At 49.5% G+C, this 19503-nt stretch overlaps 2 protein-coding genes across 54 annotated transcripts in view; both read left to right on the top strand.

The window, feature by feature from the left end:
- The window catches only part of LOC111556221 (zinc finger protein 23), a 141299-nt gene extending 138745 nt beyond the window's left edge, over nt 1-2554 (top strand). For 47 of the 49 annotated variants that reach the window (XM_045046938.1, XM_045046950.1, XM_045046945.1 and 44 more), the window contains one exon: nt 281-2554. In XM_045046938.1, the coding sequence (XP_044902873.1) occupies nt 281-2073 (1793 nt within the window). In that variant the 3' untranslated portion in view covers nt 2074-2554. The remainder of the gene's footprint in view (nt 1-280) is intronic. The other 2 variants (XM_045046962.1, XM_045046970.1) reach the window with 1 other exon arrangement.
- Nucleotides 2555-2682: 128 nt separating this feature from the next.
- On the top strand, nt 2683-17936 carry TLE7 (TLE family member 7). Of its 5 annotated transcripts, none has more exons than XM_045046990.1 (10): nt 2683-4826; nt 13901-14307; nt 14409-14431; nt 14583-14641; nt 15159-15371; nt 15480-15721; nt 15913-16069; nt 16456-16609; nt 17169-17232; nt 17556-17936. In XM_045046990.1, the coding sequence occupies exons 2-10, from the start codon at nt 13997-13999 to the stop codon at nt 17905-17907; spliced, it is 1575 nt and encodes a 524-aa protein (XP_044902925.1). In that variant the 5' UTR covers nt 2683-4826; nt 13901-13996; the 3' UTR covers nt 17908-17936. The 5 variants fall into 5 exon arrangements, with proteins under 5 accessions (XP_044902925.1, XP_044902924.1, XP_044902926.1 ...); XM_045046989.1 differs by lacking the exon at nt 2683-4826 and adding an exon at nt 11392-11538; XM_045046991.1 differs by lacking the exon at nt 2683-4826 and adding an exon at nt 11392-11538 and having other exon boundaries at nt 15928-16069.
- Nucleotides 17937-19503: the final 1567 nt, after the last annotated feature.

A 19503-nucleotide genomic window follows, 5' to 3' on the forward strand; every position in this document is an offset into this window, starting at 1 on the left:
ATGGAATCTAATTTATATCCGTTTCTCAACTTGTTTTTCCATTTAACAGTGTATCTTGGACATCTTTTCAGGTCAGCATATATGGATTGATTGATTGATTGATTGATTGCCAACTATATATTATTCCATCTTATGGATGAACCTTAGATTCTTTGACCTAGTGTGGCGACTTTCAAGAAATCCTGATTGACTATGATTCTTTATTACTTTTACCACCATTCTTTTTTTTTTTCTAACATGGTTCTTACATGATATTTTGTTTTCTGTTTTTTTTTTATAGTAGATATTGAGAGCCAGACTGACAATAACTTGACAAAGGAAATATATAAAGAAAAACATAATACATCATTTGAACTTCAGAGGGACTTTTTCCAGGAAACAGACTTTTCAGAAGCCTGTATCCTAGAGAAACAGCAGGAAGTCCATTTAGTAGGAAGCATGAAGAAAGAAAACAGCAGCATCATTGATGCAATGGTGAAAGACAACACCAGCCCCGTGGAGGAATGTTTCTTTAGTCAGAGTACAAACTTCTTTCATTGTCACACCGTCACCACTGGACAGCAGCCCCTTGAACATATGGGATTGGAGAAAGGCTTCAGGTTTGATACAAAACTTATTCAGCATGAACTAATTAATTCTGGGGAAAGAACTTTTAAATGTGAAGAATTAGTGGAAACCTTCAGGTGTAACTCTCAGCATCAAAACAGCTACACTGGGGGAAAGCCCTATGAGTGTAAGGAGTGTGGCAAAGCCTTTAGCATTAATGCAAAATTAATTTGGCATCAAAGACTTCATAGTGGGGAGAAGCCCTTCAAATGTGTGGAGTGTGGGAAAAGCTTCAGTTACAGTTCCCATTATATCACACATCAGACCACCCACAGCGGGGAGAAGCCCTATCAGTGTAAGGTGTGTGGGAAAGCCTTCAGCGTTAATGGGAGTCTGAACAGGCATCAGAGAATCCATACAGGGGAGAAGCCCTATCAGTGCAAGGAGTGTGGAAATGGCTTCAGCTGCAGTTCCGCATATATCACACATCAGAGAGTCCACACTGGGGAGAAGCCTTACGAGTGCACGGACTGTGGGAAAGCTTTCAATGTTAATGCCAAATTAATTCAACATCAGAGAATCCACACTGGAGAGAAACCTTATGAATGTAATGAGTGTGGGAAAGGCTTCAGGTGCAGTTCCCAGCTTAGGCAGCATCAGAGCATCCACACTGGGGAGAAGCCTTATCAGTGTAAGGAGTGTGGAAAAGCCTTCAGTAATAATGCAAAACTCATTCAGCATCAAAGAATCCACACAGGTGAGAAACCCTATGAGTGTACTGAATGTGGAAAAGCCTTTAGTGTCAAAGGGAAGTTAATCCAGCACCAGAGAATCCACACGGGTGAGAAACCCTATGGTTGTAATGAGTGTGGGAAAGCCTTCAGGTGTAACTCTCAGCTGCGGCAGCATCTGAGAATCCACACCGGGGAGAAGCCTTATGAGTGTAATGAGTGTGGAAAGGCCTTCAACGTTAATGCAAAACTAATGCAACATCAGAGGATTCACACTGGGGAGAAACCCTTTGAATGTAATGAGTGTGGGAAATGCTTTACTTCTAAAAGAAACCTACTTGATCATCATCGAATCCATACTGGAGAAAAGCCTTACCAATGTAAGGAATGTGGGAAAGCCTTCACTATCAATGCTAAACTAACTAGGCATCAGAGAATACACACTGGGGAGAAACCTTTCAAATGTATGGAATGTGAAAAAGCATTTAGCTGTAGTTCTGACTATATTGTACATCAGAGGATCCATACTGGAGAGAAACCCTTTCAATGTAAGGAGTGTGGAAAAGCCTTCCATGTTAATGCCCATTTAATTCGGCATCAGAGAAGCCACACTGGGGAGAAACCCTTTAGATGTGTGGAGTGTGGAAAAGGGTTCAGCTATAGTTCTGATTGTATAATACATCAGACTGTCCATACTTGGAAGAAACCCTTTGTGTGTAATGTGTGTGGGAAAGCCTTCAGGTTTAGCTTCCAACTTAGTCAGCATCAAAGTGTCCATGGTGAAGGCAAATCTTAATGAGGAGGACGTGGCAGAAAACTCTCAAGGTTAATGAAATGGATCAAGTATCATCAGATTCCCCCTGGTAGAAAACCCTGAGAGGGAAATGAATGGGGCATCTTCACATGGAAACAAATCTTTCCCATCTTTTAAAATCAAGAATGAGGACTGGTTAAAAAGTAACATCCAAAAATGAATAGCTTGTTCTACACCAACAACCAATTAGAAAGTATAATGAAAGAAAGGATCCCATTCCCAACAGCATCAAGAAAAGTGGATTTTCTTGGGATAAACTTAATTATTATACACAGGTCTATGGAGAAGTAAATCTCCAGTAAGGGCCACAAAAGGAAAAATTAATGGGGGAGAGAGAGAAACCTTGTTGTTAGCCAGGAAAACTCAAGATATTCACTCTACCTAAATTTACTTCCCTTTGACAACAAGCATGTATCACTTTTGTAAAGAGGATGAACAATAAAAATTTCCTTAGAAAAGATGAGTACATTTTGTATTTTCATGGAATGGAGAAAACCTTTCCTGAGCACCAGATGAAAGCTAGAAACCAACCATAAGCAAACATATCAAAACACTGAGTTTTCAAAATTAAATACATATATTCTCAACAATTCCAAATACAGTTAAAAGATAAAGCACAAAAAGTGGAAATACCCTTGTAAGTTTTGTGATATAAAAGTTTAATATATAAAAAGGTCTTACAATTAAGAGATAAGTAATATAATAAAGCCCAGAAAATGATACTAGCAGGCAGTTTTTAAAAAGATGTAAAAATGATTAATGAAGAGATGCTCAGGCTCAGTCCTCTAAGGCGTGAAAAACCACGCACACAGTCATACACAGGGAGCCCCCAAACCTCTCTTCCACAGACCCTCCCATAGATACACTTCTGGTCACAGACACAATGTACCCTACGTATACAGAGACCGTACACTCCCTGAGGCACTGACACCTGCTGCTGCATGCTGTGTAGCTTGAGCTACTGGTGTTGGCCAGGGGTACTATCTTGAGTATTTCAAAGGCACCATTCCTGTTAGAAAGCTAATGATGTGGTGTAGGACCTCAGCAGAGTGTCCTGGGATGCCATTGTTGTAGAAATCCCTATCCACTGCTCTGCCCCCAGGCTCCTGGGAACTAAGTGGGCGTGGAGGCAGAGCCTGGAACCCCTCAGAACATAGGAGGGAACAAGGCCTTCCCCCTGACTATCTGAACCTGCACTTCTGGGTAGTTCCAGACTTCAAAGTGCCCCAGGCCATTTATTTAGAAACAGGCCCAAAGGTGGATGGCCTGGTCACCCAGCAAATCAGCTGCTAATGTCTCTTACACAGGCCAGAAAGCCACAGCACTCGCCAACCATCCTGGTTCATGAGCAGCCACTAGTTGTATCTTTGCAGTCCTGGCTTGCAGCAGCATCTGGCAGTTTCTCTGCTGAGGCAAGACCGAGGCAGGGATTCTAGGAGAGTCAGCCGCTGAGGACAATCTGTCCGGGATCCAATACCAATGTTCTATGTGACCATGGTTTCTGGGTCTCAGGCCCTTGTCAGTGCAGGGTGAGGGCTGGCAACAGAATTCAAGGCTGTTCCCACCCAGATGGTCCCTGAGGGTTTTCTCTTTCTCTGTAGGTCTGTTACTATCCAGGGCAGGTGCTCTATTCTGATACTAAGGACAAGAGGAAACAGAAAATAGATACCTGCAAAACCTCATGAAGTCGAATGGCTCCATCAACCAGTGGTCCTGATATCCTGTAGCCTCAGTGCTCATAGGTGACTCCAGCCCAGAGCTGCCTGGGCCCAGTGGAAGCCTTATCAGGACAAAGAGGAGCCATGGCACTGGAGACCTCTGTCCCCTCACAAAAGCTCTTTTCTTTTTCTGAACTGGAGCTGTGAGCCTGGAAGGGCCAGGATTAAATAAAGCCTTTGTCCCTCAGTCCCAATCAGCATGTTCTGTCCCTGCAGCACACCCTTCTTCCCTGGCCTGTCACATTGGAAGGGTCCTCAGAGAACATCTGCTCCTGCCCTGTCCAGGTCAGGATGGTAAATTGAGGCTTAGAGGGAAATATGGCTGCCCAGCACCCAGCCGGTGAGGGGATGGCCTGGGGAGAGAGGCCAAGGCAGGACAGGCCTCCAATGTCATCTTGGGAACAAGAGGCCCAGCACAGCTACCCCTGGGCTATCATCCCTCTCCTCCTGGCAGAGAATTCTGAGAAGATGCCTCTGGACTCTTCTGTCCTCTCTGCCTCTGACGTCTGCATTCTCCCCAGACTACAACCCCACTCTATGTGCTATCCTGTCTCTTGATAGGGAACTGAGGACACCCTTCCCCTTGCCACAGGCCAGGGTCGACCAAGTGCTGGGGACCAGGAGATGAGCGAATCTTGGCCTTCTCCGCGAGTCCCCAGTCTACCGGTTGGGAGAGCTCCCTGCAAGTCCCTTCCCCCAGCTCTGAGGCCAGAACGCAGCACAGACCACGTGGTCCCCAGCAAATCCAACTGATCTCAAGGCTCCCGGGACTCTAGCCCCCCGTCTGAACCTGCTCTGCTGGGCCCTGGCTCCAACTGCGCTCGGGCAGCCAGCGGCCAGAGCCTCCCTCTTGCTCCAGCTCTGCCTGCAACAGCTTGCCAGTCCCCGGGTGGCTCCGGTGATCCTGCATTGTGCCTCCAGCCCCTGCCAGCCGCTGAAATCGCACAGGCACTCAGCACAGGCCCAGCCTCCAGGAAGACCTCGCGCTGTGCGGCCGATTTCCTCCAGCCCGCCACGGTAAGGGGCAGTTCGGCTATCCGTACCTCGTGTCTGCCACCCGTCCTTGGCCGGCGAGCCCCGGGCCCACGCGCTCCTAGGGTGGGGACCTGAGGCTCTGGGTCCCATCCGTCCTGGGCTACAGCGCGCGGCGTGGGTAGCCAGGTGGCAGCCTTCCCACCAGGGCACTGTTTTGGCCCCTGAACAAGAAAGGGCAGGGGCGTCGGGCCTGCGTGTCCAGGGCTCTGGGACTAGCAGTTGAGAAGCCATTAGCAGCCACCGGCCACCAACCTCGGCCCCCTGCTGCCCCCGGTGGCCATTTCGCTCACTGCAGGGCGCAAGAAGCCCGGGCCGCTCTCCAGGAGGGACTGGAAGCACAGAACCCCCCACAGTGAGGCTGCCCGGATGCAGGACCTTTCCTCCCTACCCTGATCCCAGGGGTGTTCCTGGGGCAGCCCGGTCCGAGCTCTTGGTGGAAAACTCAACTGGGGATCCACCGGTGGTGAGGGTGGGGTGGACACTACCTTAGACAACCGGCAGGCCAGAGTTGGAACGCACAGAAGGCTTAGGCCAAGGCACTGCAAACTCTTAAAGAAGCATACTCCTCCACCGCCCCGCCCTCCCCCGCCCCGAGAAATCTTACTCAGAGGCGCATACTGCAAACTCACCTAAGTTGAGCCCCTGTGGGAGACTGTGAAGGGGCCAGTTGCCAGTGGGCCCGAGAGTAAAGGTCAGGGGGTTTGTGCCTAAAGATGTCTTGGAAACAGGGGTATCCAAGACAGAAATCGGAATGCGTTCCACAGAATCCAAGCGTTCCACAGCAGGGCCGCGAGTGTGAGTTGGGTAGGAAGAACAATAGATAAGGGAGGTGGGATCCACAGCCCTGGGAAGGGCACATAGTAAAGAACAGTGGGTTGGGGCCTCCCCATGACAGTGGAGTTAGAGGAAGTGCAGGGACCAGGTAAACAGTGGGCAGGGGCCCAGCCCTGCGGTGTGGTGTTCTTAATACCCAGAGGTATTTTTCCCTGCCTTCACACTGAGCTCAGCCCAACACCACTGCCCCCTTGCTGGCCCTCCCCCCTCTCCTTTGGGTCCCCTGTGCTGTGTCCTCCACCAGCTCTCTGAGCCCTCTACCTGGAGCTTGTGTTTTCCAGCCTTACCCTGTGGACCACAAAGTCACTGGGGGTGGGAGTGGGGACAGCTTATTGGGCTGGGCAGGACCTTGCTAGTTGAATCATTTCAGTTGAGTGGATGATGTTAGTAAATCAGTAAGGGAAGAAATGTTTTGTGTCTATGTTTATATGGTTTATATACGTTTTCATCAGCAATGGGTGTCCAGGTGGATTCCCGAGGAGGGTCTAGTGCTGAAAGAGAAACTCCTGGGGTCAGGGAGCCTCTGATGAGAGCAACCATCGAGTGCACACACTGGCCTGTGAGCGCAAGTCTTAGAATTTGGTTGCTTTCCAGTTGCCCGCCAAAGGGCTCTGCACCCCCCAAATAGAGATCTGAAGGTCAATATTTGAGCCCAGGCTTTGAGGATCCAAACAGTGACCTCAGTGTTTGCCCACTGAGTGCTGCTCGTCACTGTAACCCACCCCCCCAAACTTCCCCACCCTGTTAACGTTCCCCACCCCCCACCCCGCCCCATGCTGCCATTTGACTATAGCTGGCAAGGGTGTCTGGGGGCGGGGGCACCTGCAGCTGGCTGGCTCTTCTACTAGGGGAGCAAAAGTTAAGAAAACCACCAGCTAAACTGCCTGGTATCTGCTGGATGAAGGAAGAGGAAAAATGCTATGGTAACTTGCGAGGCCTGTAGCTCATGACACAATGTCTGATTTTATTTTATTGTTGTAAAATACACATAATATAAAATTTACCATTTTAACTGTTTCAAAGTGTGTACTTCAGTAGCATTAGGTACATTCACAGTGTTGTGTACCCATCACCACTGTCCAAATCTCAGATCTTTTTCATCACTCCAAAAGGAACCCCATATTAAGAAATCGCTCCCGGCTCCCCAGGCCCTGGCAGCCACTAATCTGCTCTCTGTCTCTCTGGATTTGCCAATTCTGGACATTTCATGTAAATGGGATCATACGATATGCAGGCTTTGTGTCTGGCTTCTTTCATTTAGTGTAAGGTTTTCAAGGTTCATCCGCATTGTACTATGGTCAGCACTTCATTTCTTTTTATTGGTGACTAACAGTCCTTGTATGGATGGACCACATTTCGTTTATCCAGCCGTCCGTTGATGGATGCTTGGGTTATTTGTACCTTTTGGCTATTGTGAATAATGCTGCTGTGAATGTTGGTGTACAAAAATCTGTTTGAGCCTCTGTTTTCAGTTCTCTCAGGTATGTACCTAGGAGAGGAATTGCTAGGTTATATGGTCATTCTGTGTTTAACTTTCTTGAGGAACTGCCAAACTGCTTTCTGCGGCAGCAGCATCATTTTACATTCCCACCAACAATGCCCTGGCATTCCAGTCTCTCCATATCCTCACCAACATTTATCATTTTCTTAGTTGTTGTTGTTGTTGTGTTAGCCATCCTAGTGGATGGGAAGTGGTATCTCATTGTGCTTTTGGTTTATATTTCCCTAACGACTGCTAATGTTGAGCATTTTTAACTGGTCTCCAGACTCCAATCTTGCCGCCTTCCCCTAAACTATCCACTGAAGGCCTGGTCCTTTCAAAACACAAGTCCGTTCCTGTCTCCCCCAGCTCAGAATCCTTTGCTGCTCCCCACCTAGTCTCCCTAGATTAGAACACACATCCCTGCCCTCCCTGCCCTCACAACACACTCCCTGTGCTCCAGCTCCTAGAAAATTCTCCCATTTGTTAAAATGCACTTCTCCAGAGGCGCCTGGGTGGCTCAGTCAGTTGAGGATCCGACTTCAGCTCAGGTCATGATCTCATGGTTCATGGGTTCAAGCCCCACATTGGGCTCTGTGCTGACAGCCTGGAGCCTGCTTTGGATTCTGTGTCTACTTCTCTACCCCTCCCCTATTTGCACTCTCTCTCTCTGTTTCTCAAAAATGAATAAACATTAAAAAAAATAAAATACACTTCTCCAAACCTTTGTACCTGCTATGCTCTCTACCTAGAACATTCTCCCATGCTCTCCTTCCCATCCCCCCACCGCTTTCCCCACTGATGCCTCCCATCCTTCATGTCACACACCTCACGGATCACTCGTGATCTTTCACATCTGGTGTGTCCCCCTTATCTGTATTCCCCTGTCACACCCTCCCTAAGTTCATCAGGTCACACTCTCCACTCTGATTTATAATTGACAGTTCAACTGTTAGTTTCACTCCAAAGACCTAAATTCACAAGGGTCAAGGCCAGGTTTGTAGGCTCAGCCCTGTGTCCTCCCAGACCAGTGCAACCAGGGAGCAGTAAAACTGTGCTCACTGGCCACTTGGAGGGAAGGGTGGTGAGTGAGTGGGTGGGTGCACAGATGCATTTGATTGCAGTCCTGGACCCATTTTGTTTCCTTTCCTGGAAGCTCCAACACTCTGGTTCACACAATTTTGGTCCTATCTGTTGGCCACCAACCCTAGTATAGCCTGGGCTCAGGATGGGCACCTCCATCCATGGGCTCTGCAGAGGGACAATAGGGTGAAACTGTCCTTGCCCATCTTTTTGTGGTCATTTTCCCTTTCCATCTCAAACTAAATTCCTCCTGTGCCCATGACCTCAACCATTCCCAAGACCACAGGGGTCTTCCTTTATCATTTTTGTCCCTCCTTCCCCAGCCTCTGGAATATCTCCCAACCTCTTCCCTCTACCCTCTCTCACAATCTCTGTGCTCCTGTTACCCTTCTCTGCAAAACCCTCTACTTGAGTGGTTTTCAACCTTAGCTTGCATTGGAATCACAGTGGGAGGTCTGAAAAATGCTGTTGCCCAGGCTGCTTCCCTACTAATGGGAATGGGGAGGGCACAGATACATGAGCATTGGTAAGTACCTGGGTTACCTTAACTTGCCTCTGAGCTTGGGAACCACTGTTCTTGACACTATACCCCACAGAGGCTGCCCCATTTCTTCTTCTGTTCAAATGTCTCAGTTAAGTACTCTGTACCCCCGCTTCTGTTCTCAACGTCTGACGATCCACATATTAGCATTCTAGTGTCTGGCCCAAGAATGCACAGAAACCACCACCTCCAGGCTGCTGAAGCCAAATGGCCCCCTGTTCCCGGCATTTTCCATCTCCCTGCAGCCTGGAAGAGGGCCGTGTGGGGTTGTGTGAACCTGGCCTCAAACCCTCACTCCAGCCCTTCCTTGCTGTGTGATCTTGAGCAAGGTACTTAAACTCTTTGAACCTCATTTTCCTTAGATGTGACTTCCCTCCTGGGGCAGCCGAGAGGGGGCAGTGATGACACAGAGAAGCATGCCCAGTGCCCAGCAATGCAGCCTATTAGGATCCAGACCCTATGCCTCTGCTGGCAACTCTCTCCTCTGTGGGCTGCCTCACTGCACAGGGGACTTCCCACTGGCCTCTCTCGCCTCTCTTTTTCTTTCCTCTTTGGTAGGCCCCTAACCTCAGTGAGCATTTACATGAAACCTGGCCTCTTCAAAGCCCTCTTAAACCTCCAGGTCTGACCTCAGCTTTAAGAAGGATGTGATCTTGTCATCTCCATTTTACAAATGTGAAAGCTGAGGCATGGGCTGGCAACCGAGAAGTGGCAGGCCTGGGCTTCAAATCAGGAGTTTGATGGAAGGGTTGGGCTCCTCACCATTTTGCTTGCTGGTTCCCCCTTCAAGAGAGGCCCAGGCTTCTCTGGACCCTCTGTGTTCCCTTTCTAGATATTGCCAAGTTTTGTAGATTTACATGTAGAGGGTAAAATAGAGAAGCTTCTAGAATAAAACAATGGAGAGTATTATCATGGTATTGAAGGCAGAAAATATTTCCTAAATAAGACAAAAAAAAAAAGACTAACCTTAAAAGAATAGATAAACTGGACTGAATTAAAATTAAGAACTTCCATTCATCTACAGACACCATTAAGAGCTAAAAGGCCAGCCACAGGTTGGCAAGAGACACAGGCAGTGCACATGTTCTGCCAAAGGATTCATACGCGGAGTATAGAAAGAGCTCCTATGATTCAGTACAGCTCTCTCTCAAGCATATTTTTAAAAATCAGATAGGCCTGGCTTTGGACCCTTGCTCTCCCACCTGTTCAGTGAGACCCTGGATAAGACTCTGTGATGTTCTGACCGCCCGAATTAATTCTCATATTTCCAAACTAGCAATAAAATCCATGCCTCACTGCTGTGTGTTTCCTGTGAGAATCAAAAAAGGGATAACTCGTCAAAAAAGGGATAACTCGCCAAAAGTGGTCATGCGTCAGCTCGGGAATTACATCAACCACCCTCTGTCCTGCCCTCTCAAATCAGAGCTCCCTAAGGACTTGGGCCATGTCTTAGCTTGATCACTGGTCCTTGGCACCATGCTCAGAGTACATGGGAGTGTAAATCTGACGCATGAGTGGACAAGGAACAACATTCTTGGATGAAGGAACAGCATAGGGAAGTATGAGGATGGAAAGGTGCAGTCAAGTTCTTTTGGGGTCAGGTTAGGGTGCAGTCAGGGAAAAAGCGAGAACAGGCTGAGCCTGGATGGGGACAGATCTCAAATACTGGGCCAAGGATAATGCCAGGCATTATCTGGGAGACCACAGGCAGTAATAAAATTTTTGGGGATGAGGGATGTGTTAGTGAGGGGGAAAGAGAAAGGGAGAGACAGTAGGTTTTGGAGATTAGGGGTCAAAAGATTTCTTTGTGGACAGCAGCCATTTCAGGACTGCTGCTTCAAAAGAAGGAAGCCAGCAAATGAGAAAGGAACCAGAGTGGAAGAGAGTGTGTTCAATTGGAAGGGTGAGCAAGAGGCGGGGGGGGGGGGGGGGGGGGGGGGGGGGGGGGGGGGGGGGGGGGGAGGGGGGGGAAGCAGGAGGGGATCCAGCTGCACTGCCTTTCTCTCCTGCAGGAGGGGACCACCAGACTGAGGGGCTGGCAGTGGTTCTCAAATGTGGCACCCAGGAACCTGTTAGAAAGGCAGTCTCAGTCCCCACCCCACACCTACAGAATCTGAGTCTCTGTGGCGAGGGCGGGGGGGGGGGTGTGGGGGCTGCACTCCGGGTGTCATATTTAAGAACCACTGGATGAGGGGTGCCTGAAAAGAAAGGCTTCCCTGGTCTTCCCTTCTAGTGGCCCCCTTCTCCTCCCATCAAAGCCCATATTGGCCTCAGCCCCAAACCAGCCTTCAATCCCAAAGAGATTCACCAGAAGACATGAATCTAAACCAGCTCTTGGGGACAGCTCTACCCAGTTCTCGGCCTCTGTGCAAATGCTGGCTCTAGTGGGCGGCCCGAACCCGATCCAGAGACTTCCCCCACAACAGTTTTTGGCTCCATCTTGCCTCCTTCCTTGACCTTACTTGGCAGACCTCCATCTTATCTCTCTTCCAAGGACACAGGGTCTAATTGGAAATGGCAGGTTGTGGCCACGCCCACCCGGGAATTGAGGAACCATTCAGGTACCATTCAGGGCCAGGACACCTGACCCAGGTTCTGACCCAGGGCTTGATTATCAATTAAGCTAAGGTTTAAAAATAGCAGCAGTTCACGGAGGGGGCTGTGCCTGGGTGTGAGAGGAAGGGTTTCAGCACCAGTGAGGTCTCGGTTCTGCTGCTGCCTTCCCTTCTCTGGGGTTTGGCTTTCTGCCTTCCAGGGTGAGTTTCCAGCCATGGGGATTGGTGAGTGCTTGCCTTGTGGGCAGGATGGAGCCCCAGCACTAGCGTTTTGTGTGGAACCTGGGGTAGGAGTTGCTTGGTAAGGGGTGGGGTCTCTACATTTGCAGCTCTGGGGATAGAGCAGAGCGGGGTTCAGTGATAGTGACTCTTCCTTCTGCTCTTTCTAGAAAGCCTTGTCTTACTCTTAGGGTGAAATCTTCTTCACCTGTGAAATACTGGCTAAATGGCCTCACTGCCTTTAAGCTTTACCCAAGGGCAGCTTGCTGCCAGTCCCCGCTTGCTCATCCTCCTCACGCTGGCTGGGAATGTGGGTACTCTGGGCCTCCACCCTCAGCAGGGTGAGCCAGCCCTCGTGGCCCATTTAATGCAGGCTGAAGGCGTCAGGATGAATTGGTTAAATTATTTAAACAAGTAACTGAGCATCACAAGGACCCCAAATTATCATTTGGGGGAAGGTGAGAAAGATGGATTTGGTCAAGGAAAAGATTCAAGGTCTAACTATTTTACATTTAGATTCCAGGAGCCACACCGATGCAAAAACTATCCCAGGTTCTACGGTGGCCAGATCTTCCATTCTTCTTTCCTTTGGGTCAATTTGCATTCCCAAAGACGACTGCTTTTCCTGATTTCTTCTGTGCATACAAACATATGCAAAGATAGGTTCTAATTTCCATCCTTCTTTTCCACCAAAGCTGCTATTATGCACATTTGTCTGAACCTTAGATCCACCCCTCCCCTCCTTAACACACCTTGGATTTTTCTCCAGTCCTTAAAGATGTGTCCTTATTACATTTAACAGTTGTGTAGTATTCCACAGAATGCATATACTGTGACATTTCACCAGTCCCTTCCTGTGGCCATTGGATTTTTCCAGTCATCTGCTGTCACAAACAGTGCTGTGGTGCTTCTGCTTGTACAGGTGTCCTTTTTGTGTATATTTAAGTGCACCTTCAGGCTAAATCCCTAAAAGTGGCAGTGTTAGGTAGGAGAGTAACCACATTTGTTTTTTTAATTTATTTAAATTTATTTTTGAGAGAGAGAGAGAGAGAGCGCGCGCGCACACGCGAATGGGGGTGGGACAGAGAGAGAGGGAGACACAGAATCTGAAGCAGGCTCCATGCTATTAGCACAGAGAGTGATGCGGGCCTTGACCCCATGAACCACGAGATCATGACCTGAGCCTAAGTCGGACACTTAATCCACTGAGCCACTCAGGTTCCCCAGGTAACCACTTTTGTAAAGACAGTGGATATTTGTCTTCCTTCTCCTTGTGGAGAGTCAGGAAAGGAGACTGTTTAGAGCCAGACAGGGCGGGATTTGAACCTTTTCCCTGTGCTTTCTGGTTAAATAACCAAAGTTGAGCTTTGGTTTTTAAAATCTGTGAAATGTGGCTCACACGGTTGTGAGGAGTGTGTTTGGTTCAAGGCTAAACACATAGTAAGAGCTCAAAGTGTTCAGAGGAGTGGAGTCTGGCGATACAACTACATCTTCCCAAAGGCAGGCAACCCGGCCTCTCTGGGGTGACCATGGGGCATTTGCGGAGGGTGGGTTCTGAGAACCAAGGACTGAGCTTGGTCGTCCAGGCATGGTCTCCATAGACAGGGGAAGACCCCTTCCCCAGACCACCTCTCATTTTTTGGCTGAGCTTTTGCTCTGCTGTGTTCTGGAACGCTGGGTCTCCCCAGGCCCTCCCAAGGGCTTGCTGTTGGGTGGCCTGGGGGAAGGCAGATGATCTGTTTTAAATCCTCAAAGGTCTGGTCCCTGGCACAGTCTGCAGATAAATGCACTCACTGCCATTTAATGAAGGTCTGCCAGTAGCCTTGCATAATTCTGAGTATTCTACACGGGATTCCATTTAGTTCTCAGAATGACCATATAGGGTGGGATAGATGAATGTCCCCACCAGCAAACTCTGTGGTTGTGTGACCTTGCTCCATCCAAATGGAACATCATGTCTGCATACTGCCTTCGGGGATCCCCTGAAGGCAGGGAAAGCGCCTGTGGCATGAGTGGAGTTTCCCCTTACCCCATGTTTACATTGGGGGTGAGTCCTCATCTGAAAGGTATATTGCCAGATTAAAGGGTGACTCGGATTTAAAAGGACTGGAAATGCCATCTGTCTAGATGGGTCTAGGAAAAACCCAACACCTGCTACTAACATCTCAAAGTGTCTGTGAGAAACGTTCACCTTTGACACTATCACTGCCAGCATTTAGGGTAAAACATTAGTCGGCCACCCGTCTTTTGAATCCTCTCACCATGAGAGGTGTTCTCAGAGCCTCCTAAACAGGCCCTGAATGCTGCACATCTGTGTCTCTGCATCTGTTCTCTCTTGCTACAGGGGATCAGGATGAACTGGTAACCCCGGGAGCTGTTTGATGGACTCATTTCTCAAGCCCAAAACCGGGTGGCTCAGACACTTGATTGATCTAAGAACATGAATAGAGGGAAGGAGGGGGCCTCGTTTAGTACACTCAGAATTTATGATGAACCAGAGGAGTGGAGGAACGTGCTAGAAAGCTCTGGCATTTCCTCCCAGCATGAGCACCAAGCACAATCCCAAGCAGAGGGGGAGTATGGGATGCCTCAGCAGCCCCTGGCTCCCCAGACATCGCATGGCCCGGTTTATCAGGAGATGAGCTCTGGGACCCCACAACAGTGGGTCCTCCAGCCTCTGGACAGATCTGAGCTCCAGGCCAGCTGGCTTTCTGAGGCGGAGCCAGAAGCAGCAGCAGAACTGGATCGCAGGTAGGTCTCCCCTTGAACAAGACTGGTGGTGGGAGAGGGGATCCCAGCACAGAGCCCTGCATTTCACGCGCTGTCCCCTCTCTGCTCTCTATGTGTCGTAGCTTCCTGCCAGGACCCGAGTGTGGTAAGTCCCAGGTGGGATGCGTGGGCAGGGAAGGTGGGGGACAAGACTCAGGCCTGGTGTCAGGACAGCGGCCCTCTCCTTGAATCCTGCGGTTCTGTTGCTATCCGTTGCCCCTCTCTGTGAGCGGGTGGGTGTTGATATTTCCCTGCAGGCCAGCCTTGCCCCTCGCCACCTCCCAGTGAAGAAGTCTGGTCATTCCTCAGGGCAATTGTAAGTGTGTTATTTTTCCAAACTTGGGATCTTTGCCTTCCCCTGACCTGCCCCAAATAAGAAGCTAGTAAGAAGAAGGTGAGGGCACACAGTGTGTCCTCATTCTCTCTCCCTTAGGCGGTGCTGGTGGTGGTGGGGTGGTCCTGCAGCTCCCTAATTCTTCTGAGCTAGGCTACCCTGCCCTCGTCACCAAGATGTAGGGCCCTCAGCTCACAGTGTCACCTCTTCGAAAGCTGTGTCCTCAGGGGGCTGTGCCGGGTCCTGCTCTTCCTGCTGGTGCACAGAATTGTCTCAAAATGTGGCTCTGTGTGTCAAGGAGGGAAGCCTGGGCACCATGTGGCTAGTGCGGGAGGATGTCTATGGTCTGGGGTCCCCAGATAAGAACATGGTTTCGCCCCGGGTCAGAGAGGGCTGTTGGGTGAACAGTTAGGAATTCAGTCAGCGGACCGGCAGGCTGTGGATGACAGTAGGCTGGGGCTATGCCCTTTGATGGCCGCCTACCTTCTCCTGTCCCTAGCCTCCCGTTCCTGATGAAGTGGTGGTCAGGCAGAGAGCCCCACGGGAGTCCTGGAAGGTTGGCAATGTCCGCCATGGAAAGAAGGTCTACGCCATTGCCATCAGCGGCTCGACTCACCACGTGTACACGTGTGGGCATGGCTACATTAAAGTGTGGGACGAGAGCGCTCTGCATGCCTGCAACAAGGCCCCACAGGCCCAGCTGGACTTCCAGGTGAGGGATGTTTGGGATAGGCTTGGGGAGCCCGGGTATGATCTCTGGCGTGAGACTCTGACCCCGTGCCTTAAGGTGGTGATGTGAGGGTGGGAACTGTCCCTGCAGGACCGTCAGAGCCGTGTCCTCGCCTGCAAGCTGCTGCCTGATGAGCAGAGCCTGATCACTGGGGGTCTGTCCCGGAACCTGACTCTTTGGGATCTGGCACCCACGCCTCGCGTCAGGGCACAGCTGGCCTCCACAGGCCCCATGTGCTATTCCCTGGCTCTCTCCTCCAATGCCCAGATCTGCTTGGCTTGTTTCAAAGGATTTGTTGAGATTTGGGACTTGCAGAACCAAATCTTGATCAGGTATGACCTAGGGGAGGGCTTGACAGTAAGGTGTTTGGGAAAGCCTGTGTCCCTTTCTGGACAGCGCTTCCCCGCTCTGTGCGGTAGGATCAGGGGAGTCTGTGAGGAGAATATATGGTGGGGGGGCACTCCTGGGGGCTTCCTGGGCCCAGAACTTCCCAGTGTTTAACCAGTGCGTGAATCTCTATGAGTTGTTTTCCCTCCAGGAAGCACGAAGTCCCTGAATATGGATCCCGATGCGTGGACATCGCAGGCAATAAGTTCTGGACAGGAGGTGAAGATGCCAGCCTGTATTCCTGGGACCTGAGGAGCTACCAGAGGGTGCAGGAGCACCATTTCCGGCATGAGGTGCCAGGGCTGAGACGGTGGCTGGGAGCTGGGGGTCCTGCAGGAGGAAGGGCCGGGTTTCAAGAGGAGACACAAATGATGGTGTTGGCAGCTTGGAGCACTGACTCTAGTCCTTTTTCTTTTCTTTTTTTTTTTTTAATTAAAAAATTTTTTCTTAACGTTTATTTTTGAGAGAGAGGGAGTGAGCGCTAGCAGAAGCATGGGAGGCACACAGAGAGAGAGGGAGACACAGAATCTGAAGCAGGCTCCAGGCTCTGAGCTGTCAGCACAGAGCCCAACACGGGGCCTGAATCCATGAACTGGGAGATCATGACCTGAGCTGAAGTTGGACACTTAACCAACTGAGCTACCCAGGCACCCCTGACTCCAGTTTTTTTCCCAAATAGATCCTCAGCATTACCCATGACCCCAGCGAAGAGTGGGTGCTAGTAGGCTTGAGAAACAGTGACATCATAATCCTACACACGCACCGGAGGGAGAAGTTGAAGATTTTCTTTAACAAATACATCCACCACCACAACCTCAAGTTTTCCTCCTGTGGTGAGTTGAAGCCAGGTGACACCTCTAGGGGCCCTGTCACACCATGGGGTGTCTACCTATCTGCAGAATCTGGGCCCAGCCTTGTTGCAGGGTCTGTTCCTCACCCTCCAGCCCCAAGCGCAGCCAAGCCAAGACCCAGGTGTCGACTCTCCTGCCTGCTGCTCTTGCCTCTGCACCCACCTACCCTTCCCCACCGCTTCCTCTCCCGCTGTGGTCTGGCACCCTGTTTGTCTTCTGTCCCCCTCCCTCTCCTTTCTGGCTCTCTCTGTAATGGTGCCTTCCTACACAGAACAGCAGCCTGAAGACACAGGCAGGCAGAAGAGACATGAAATCCCATCTGATTGTCCTTTTTTTTGTTCAGTGATACTGACCATAATCCCACGTGTAGCAGGAGGGTAGGACCAGATGAAGGAATGGCTTGGGTCTTATCTCTGATTTTTATAGATGGGGAAACTGAGGCAGAGAAGGAGTTGCCCTTTCCCTAGTCCCCTTGGGAATGAGGCTGGGATTGGAATGCAAGCTTGGTGTCTGGCCTCTCCATCTGCCTTTCCTTTGCCAGGGAGCTATTTTGTGACCACGCTGGATGAATCGATCCATTGCTTAGCTGCACCTTCTCTACAAAGGTTGTTTCAGGTATTGGGAGGAGGGATGGGCACACCCAGGCACTCAGAGCTCATAGCCTCAGATCCATTAGGTCAGGTCCCAAGGACAGTGCTGGAAAGTACCTCCGGGGTGGTATCTGGGCCGTTTAATACATCAAGGGGAATGAAGACCCAAGGTCCAGTGAACTCATGGGCTTCACCTTGAACCACGAGACCTGCCCTGTTGTCTCCAGACTGAGGCTCAGGTCTGTCCTTAGCCTTGACACAGCCCTAAGTGAGGCCTTCATCTCTGGCCCGAGCCTGGCCCCTGCCTGTAGTCACTCTTGGCTTCTCTTTCCTTGTAGGCAGAGGAGTCTACAGATATCCTGTGTTGTGATGTGTCCTCTGACAACCAGTATCTGGTCACAGGCTCCAAGAACAGTGCCACTGTTTACCAGCTCTTGTATTGAAGGTTGGCGTGCCGTGATCCTGCTGGCGAAGACCCAGGGAAGGTCAGCAGGTGGAGCGGATGACCACTTCCATGCCCCGGATACCTCCACCTTAACCCTCGATGGACCGTCATCTGTCCATTCCCCCCGCCCCTGGCACACGCTCAGCCTGTGTTCTCAGGTTTTTATGAGATGGCTTAGGGGTTTTTCCTTTGTTATTTTTCTACCACTGATTTCTGGGTTTGGGTGGGGAAACCTGACTTTATAACTAACAAAATAGAAAAGCAAAAACCAAAATGGCCTAAGATGTGGTCAGTTTTTCCAAATAACAAACTTATGGTGATGGATTGCTTATGCCCCCACTCAGCAGCTTCCAGGATGTGGAAGGAATTTTAGACCACACTTAGTTTTGTTTGTAACTTTTTGGAGAGGGGTCAGAGAATTCTTGGAGCCTTCAGAAAGCTCAAGAAGAAACCTATTTACCTGTGTAAACTTTCAGACTGTATTGGGGTGTCATTAGGCCACCAACACTCAATTCTTTTTTTTTTAATATTTATTTTTGAGAGAGTGGGAGAGAGAGAGTGTGTGTGAGCGAATGAGGGGCAGAGAGAGAGGGAGACAGAGGATGCAAAGTAGGCTTTGCACTGTCAGCAGAGAGCCTGATGTGGGTCTCGAACTAAAAAACCACGAGATCATGATCTGAGCAAAAGTCGGACGCTCAACTGACTAAGCCACCCAGGTGCCCCCAACACTCAATTCTTGATCCAGGTTAAGAGTCCATGAGCTGGTCTAACCATATCCCAAGGAAGGGCTCTCTCTCTCTCTCTCTCTCTCCTTTTAGCAACTGCTTGATGATACCTGGTTTTATCTGAATCTTTGAAAGGCCTGCTCTTCATTCTGGCTTTCTGTAATATTCCATCTGGCCTTCTCCAGGCAGAAAAAGCCCATCTCCTGAAATCAAGCCATATCGGCCTGCTTTCTTGCTCATTCGGATTCTTCACTTGCTGGGTGTTGGCATGGCTGAGACAGCTGGCCTCCCACTGAAGTTTGTAGCTTGTGTCACTGGGAGGAGGCATGAATGTGCCGTTCTTTACTTTGAGATATTGTCAGGCACCTAGTTCTTGCTGATGAATCATGAGTGAGAAATGAGTTCCGTTCCTGGACCGAGGCTAAAGGAGGACGGGGGTCCCCTCCAGGTTCTTGATCCCCTTCTACTAGCTCAAGGCAAAGACATGGAGGCCCTTGGGGATTGCAGAGCCGTGCAGTGGAAGCATCCTGTGTACATGAATCAAACATGGAGAAAACTGCTGGCTTTGGACTATGCTGTGGAAGAGAAGCTGGTGTTTGAGCTGTTACACATTTTGGAATCTATTTGTTACTATTGCCTTGGAAACAGCAGACTTACTTAAGGGGCCAGATAGTAAATATTTTAGGTTTTGCCATATGGTTTTTGCCCCAGTCCCTCAACTCTGCTGTTGTAGCATGAAAGCAGCCATAGACAATAGATAAATGAATGAATGTGGCTGTGTTCCAATGGAATTATATATATATATATATATATATATATATATATATATATATATATATAACAGGCAGTGGGACAAATTTGGTGTGCTGGTCAAAGTCTGCCTACCCCTCCTATAGCCAGAGTGCCTCTAAATAATATACATAATTGAAATCCATTCAAAAATATGATACAGAGGGTAGAGGTCAATAGAAGATCTATCCCACTGGGCTATAGACAAATAGACACTTTTATAACAAATGTCCATTTATAGATGAATGGATTAGCAAATGTGATGTACATGTAATGTACACACACACAATGGAATGTTATTCAACCCTTAAAAGGAAGAAGATCCTG

This window comes from Felis catus, chromosome E2 (assembly GCF_018350175.1).
Source record: "Felis catus isolate Fca126 chromosome E2, F.catus_Fca126_mat1.0, whole genome shotgun sequence".
Classification (NCBI taxonomy): domain Eukaryota; kingdom Metazoa; phylum Chordata; class Mammalia; order Carnivora; family Felidae; genus Felis; species Felis catus.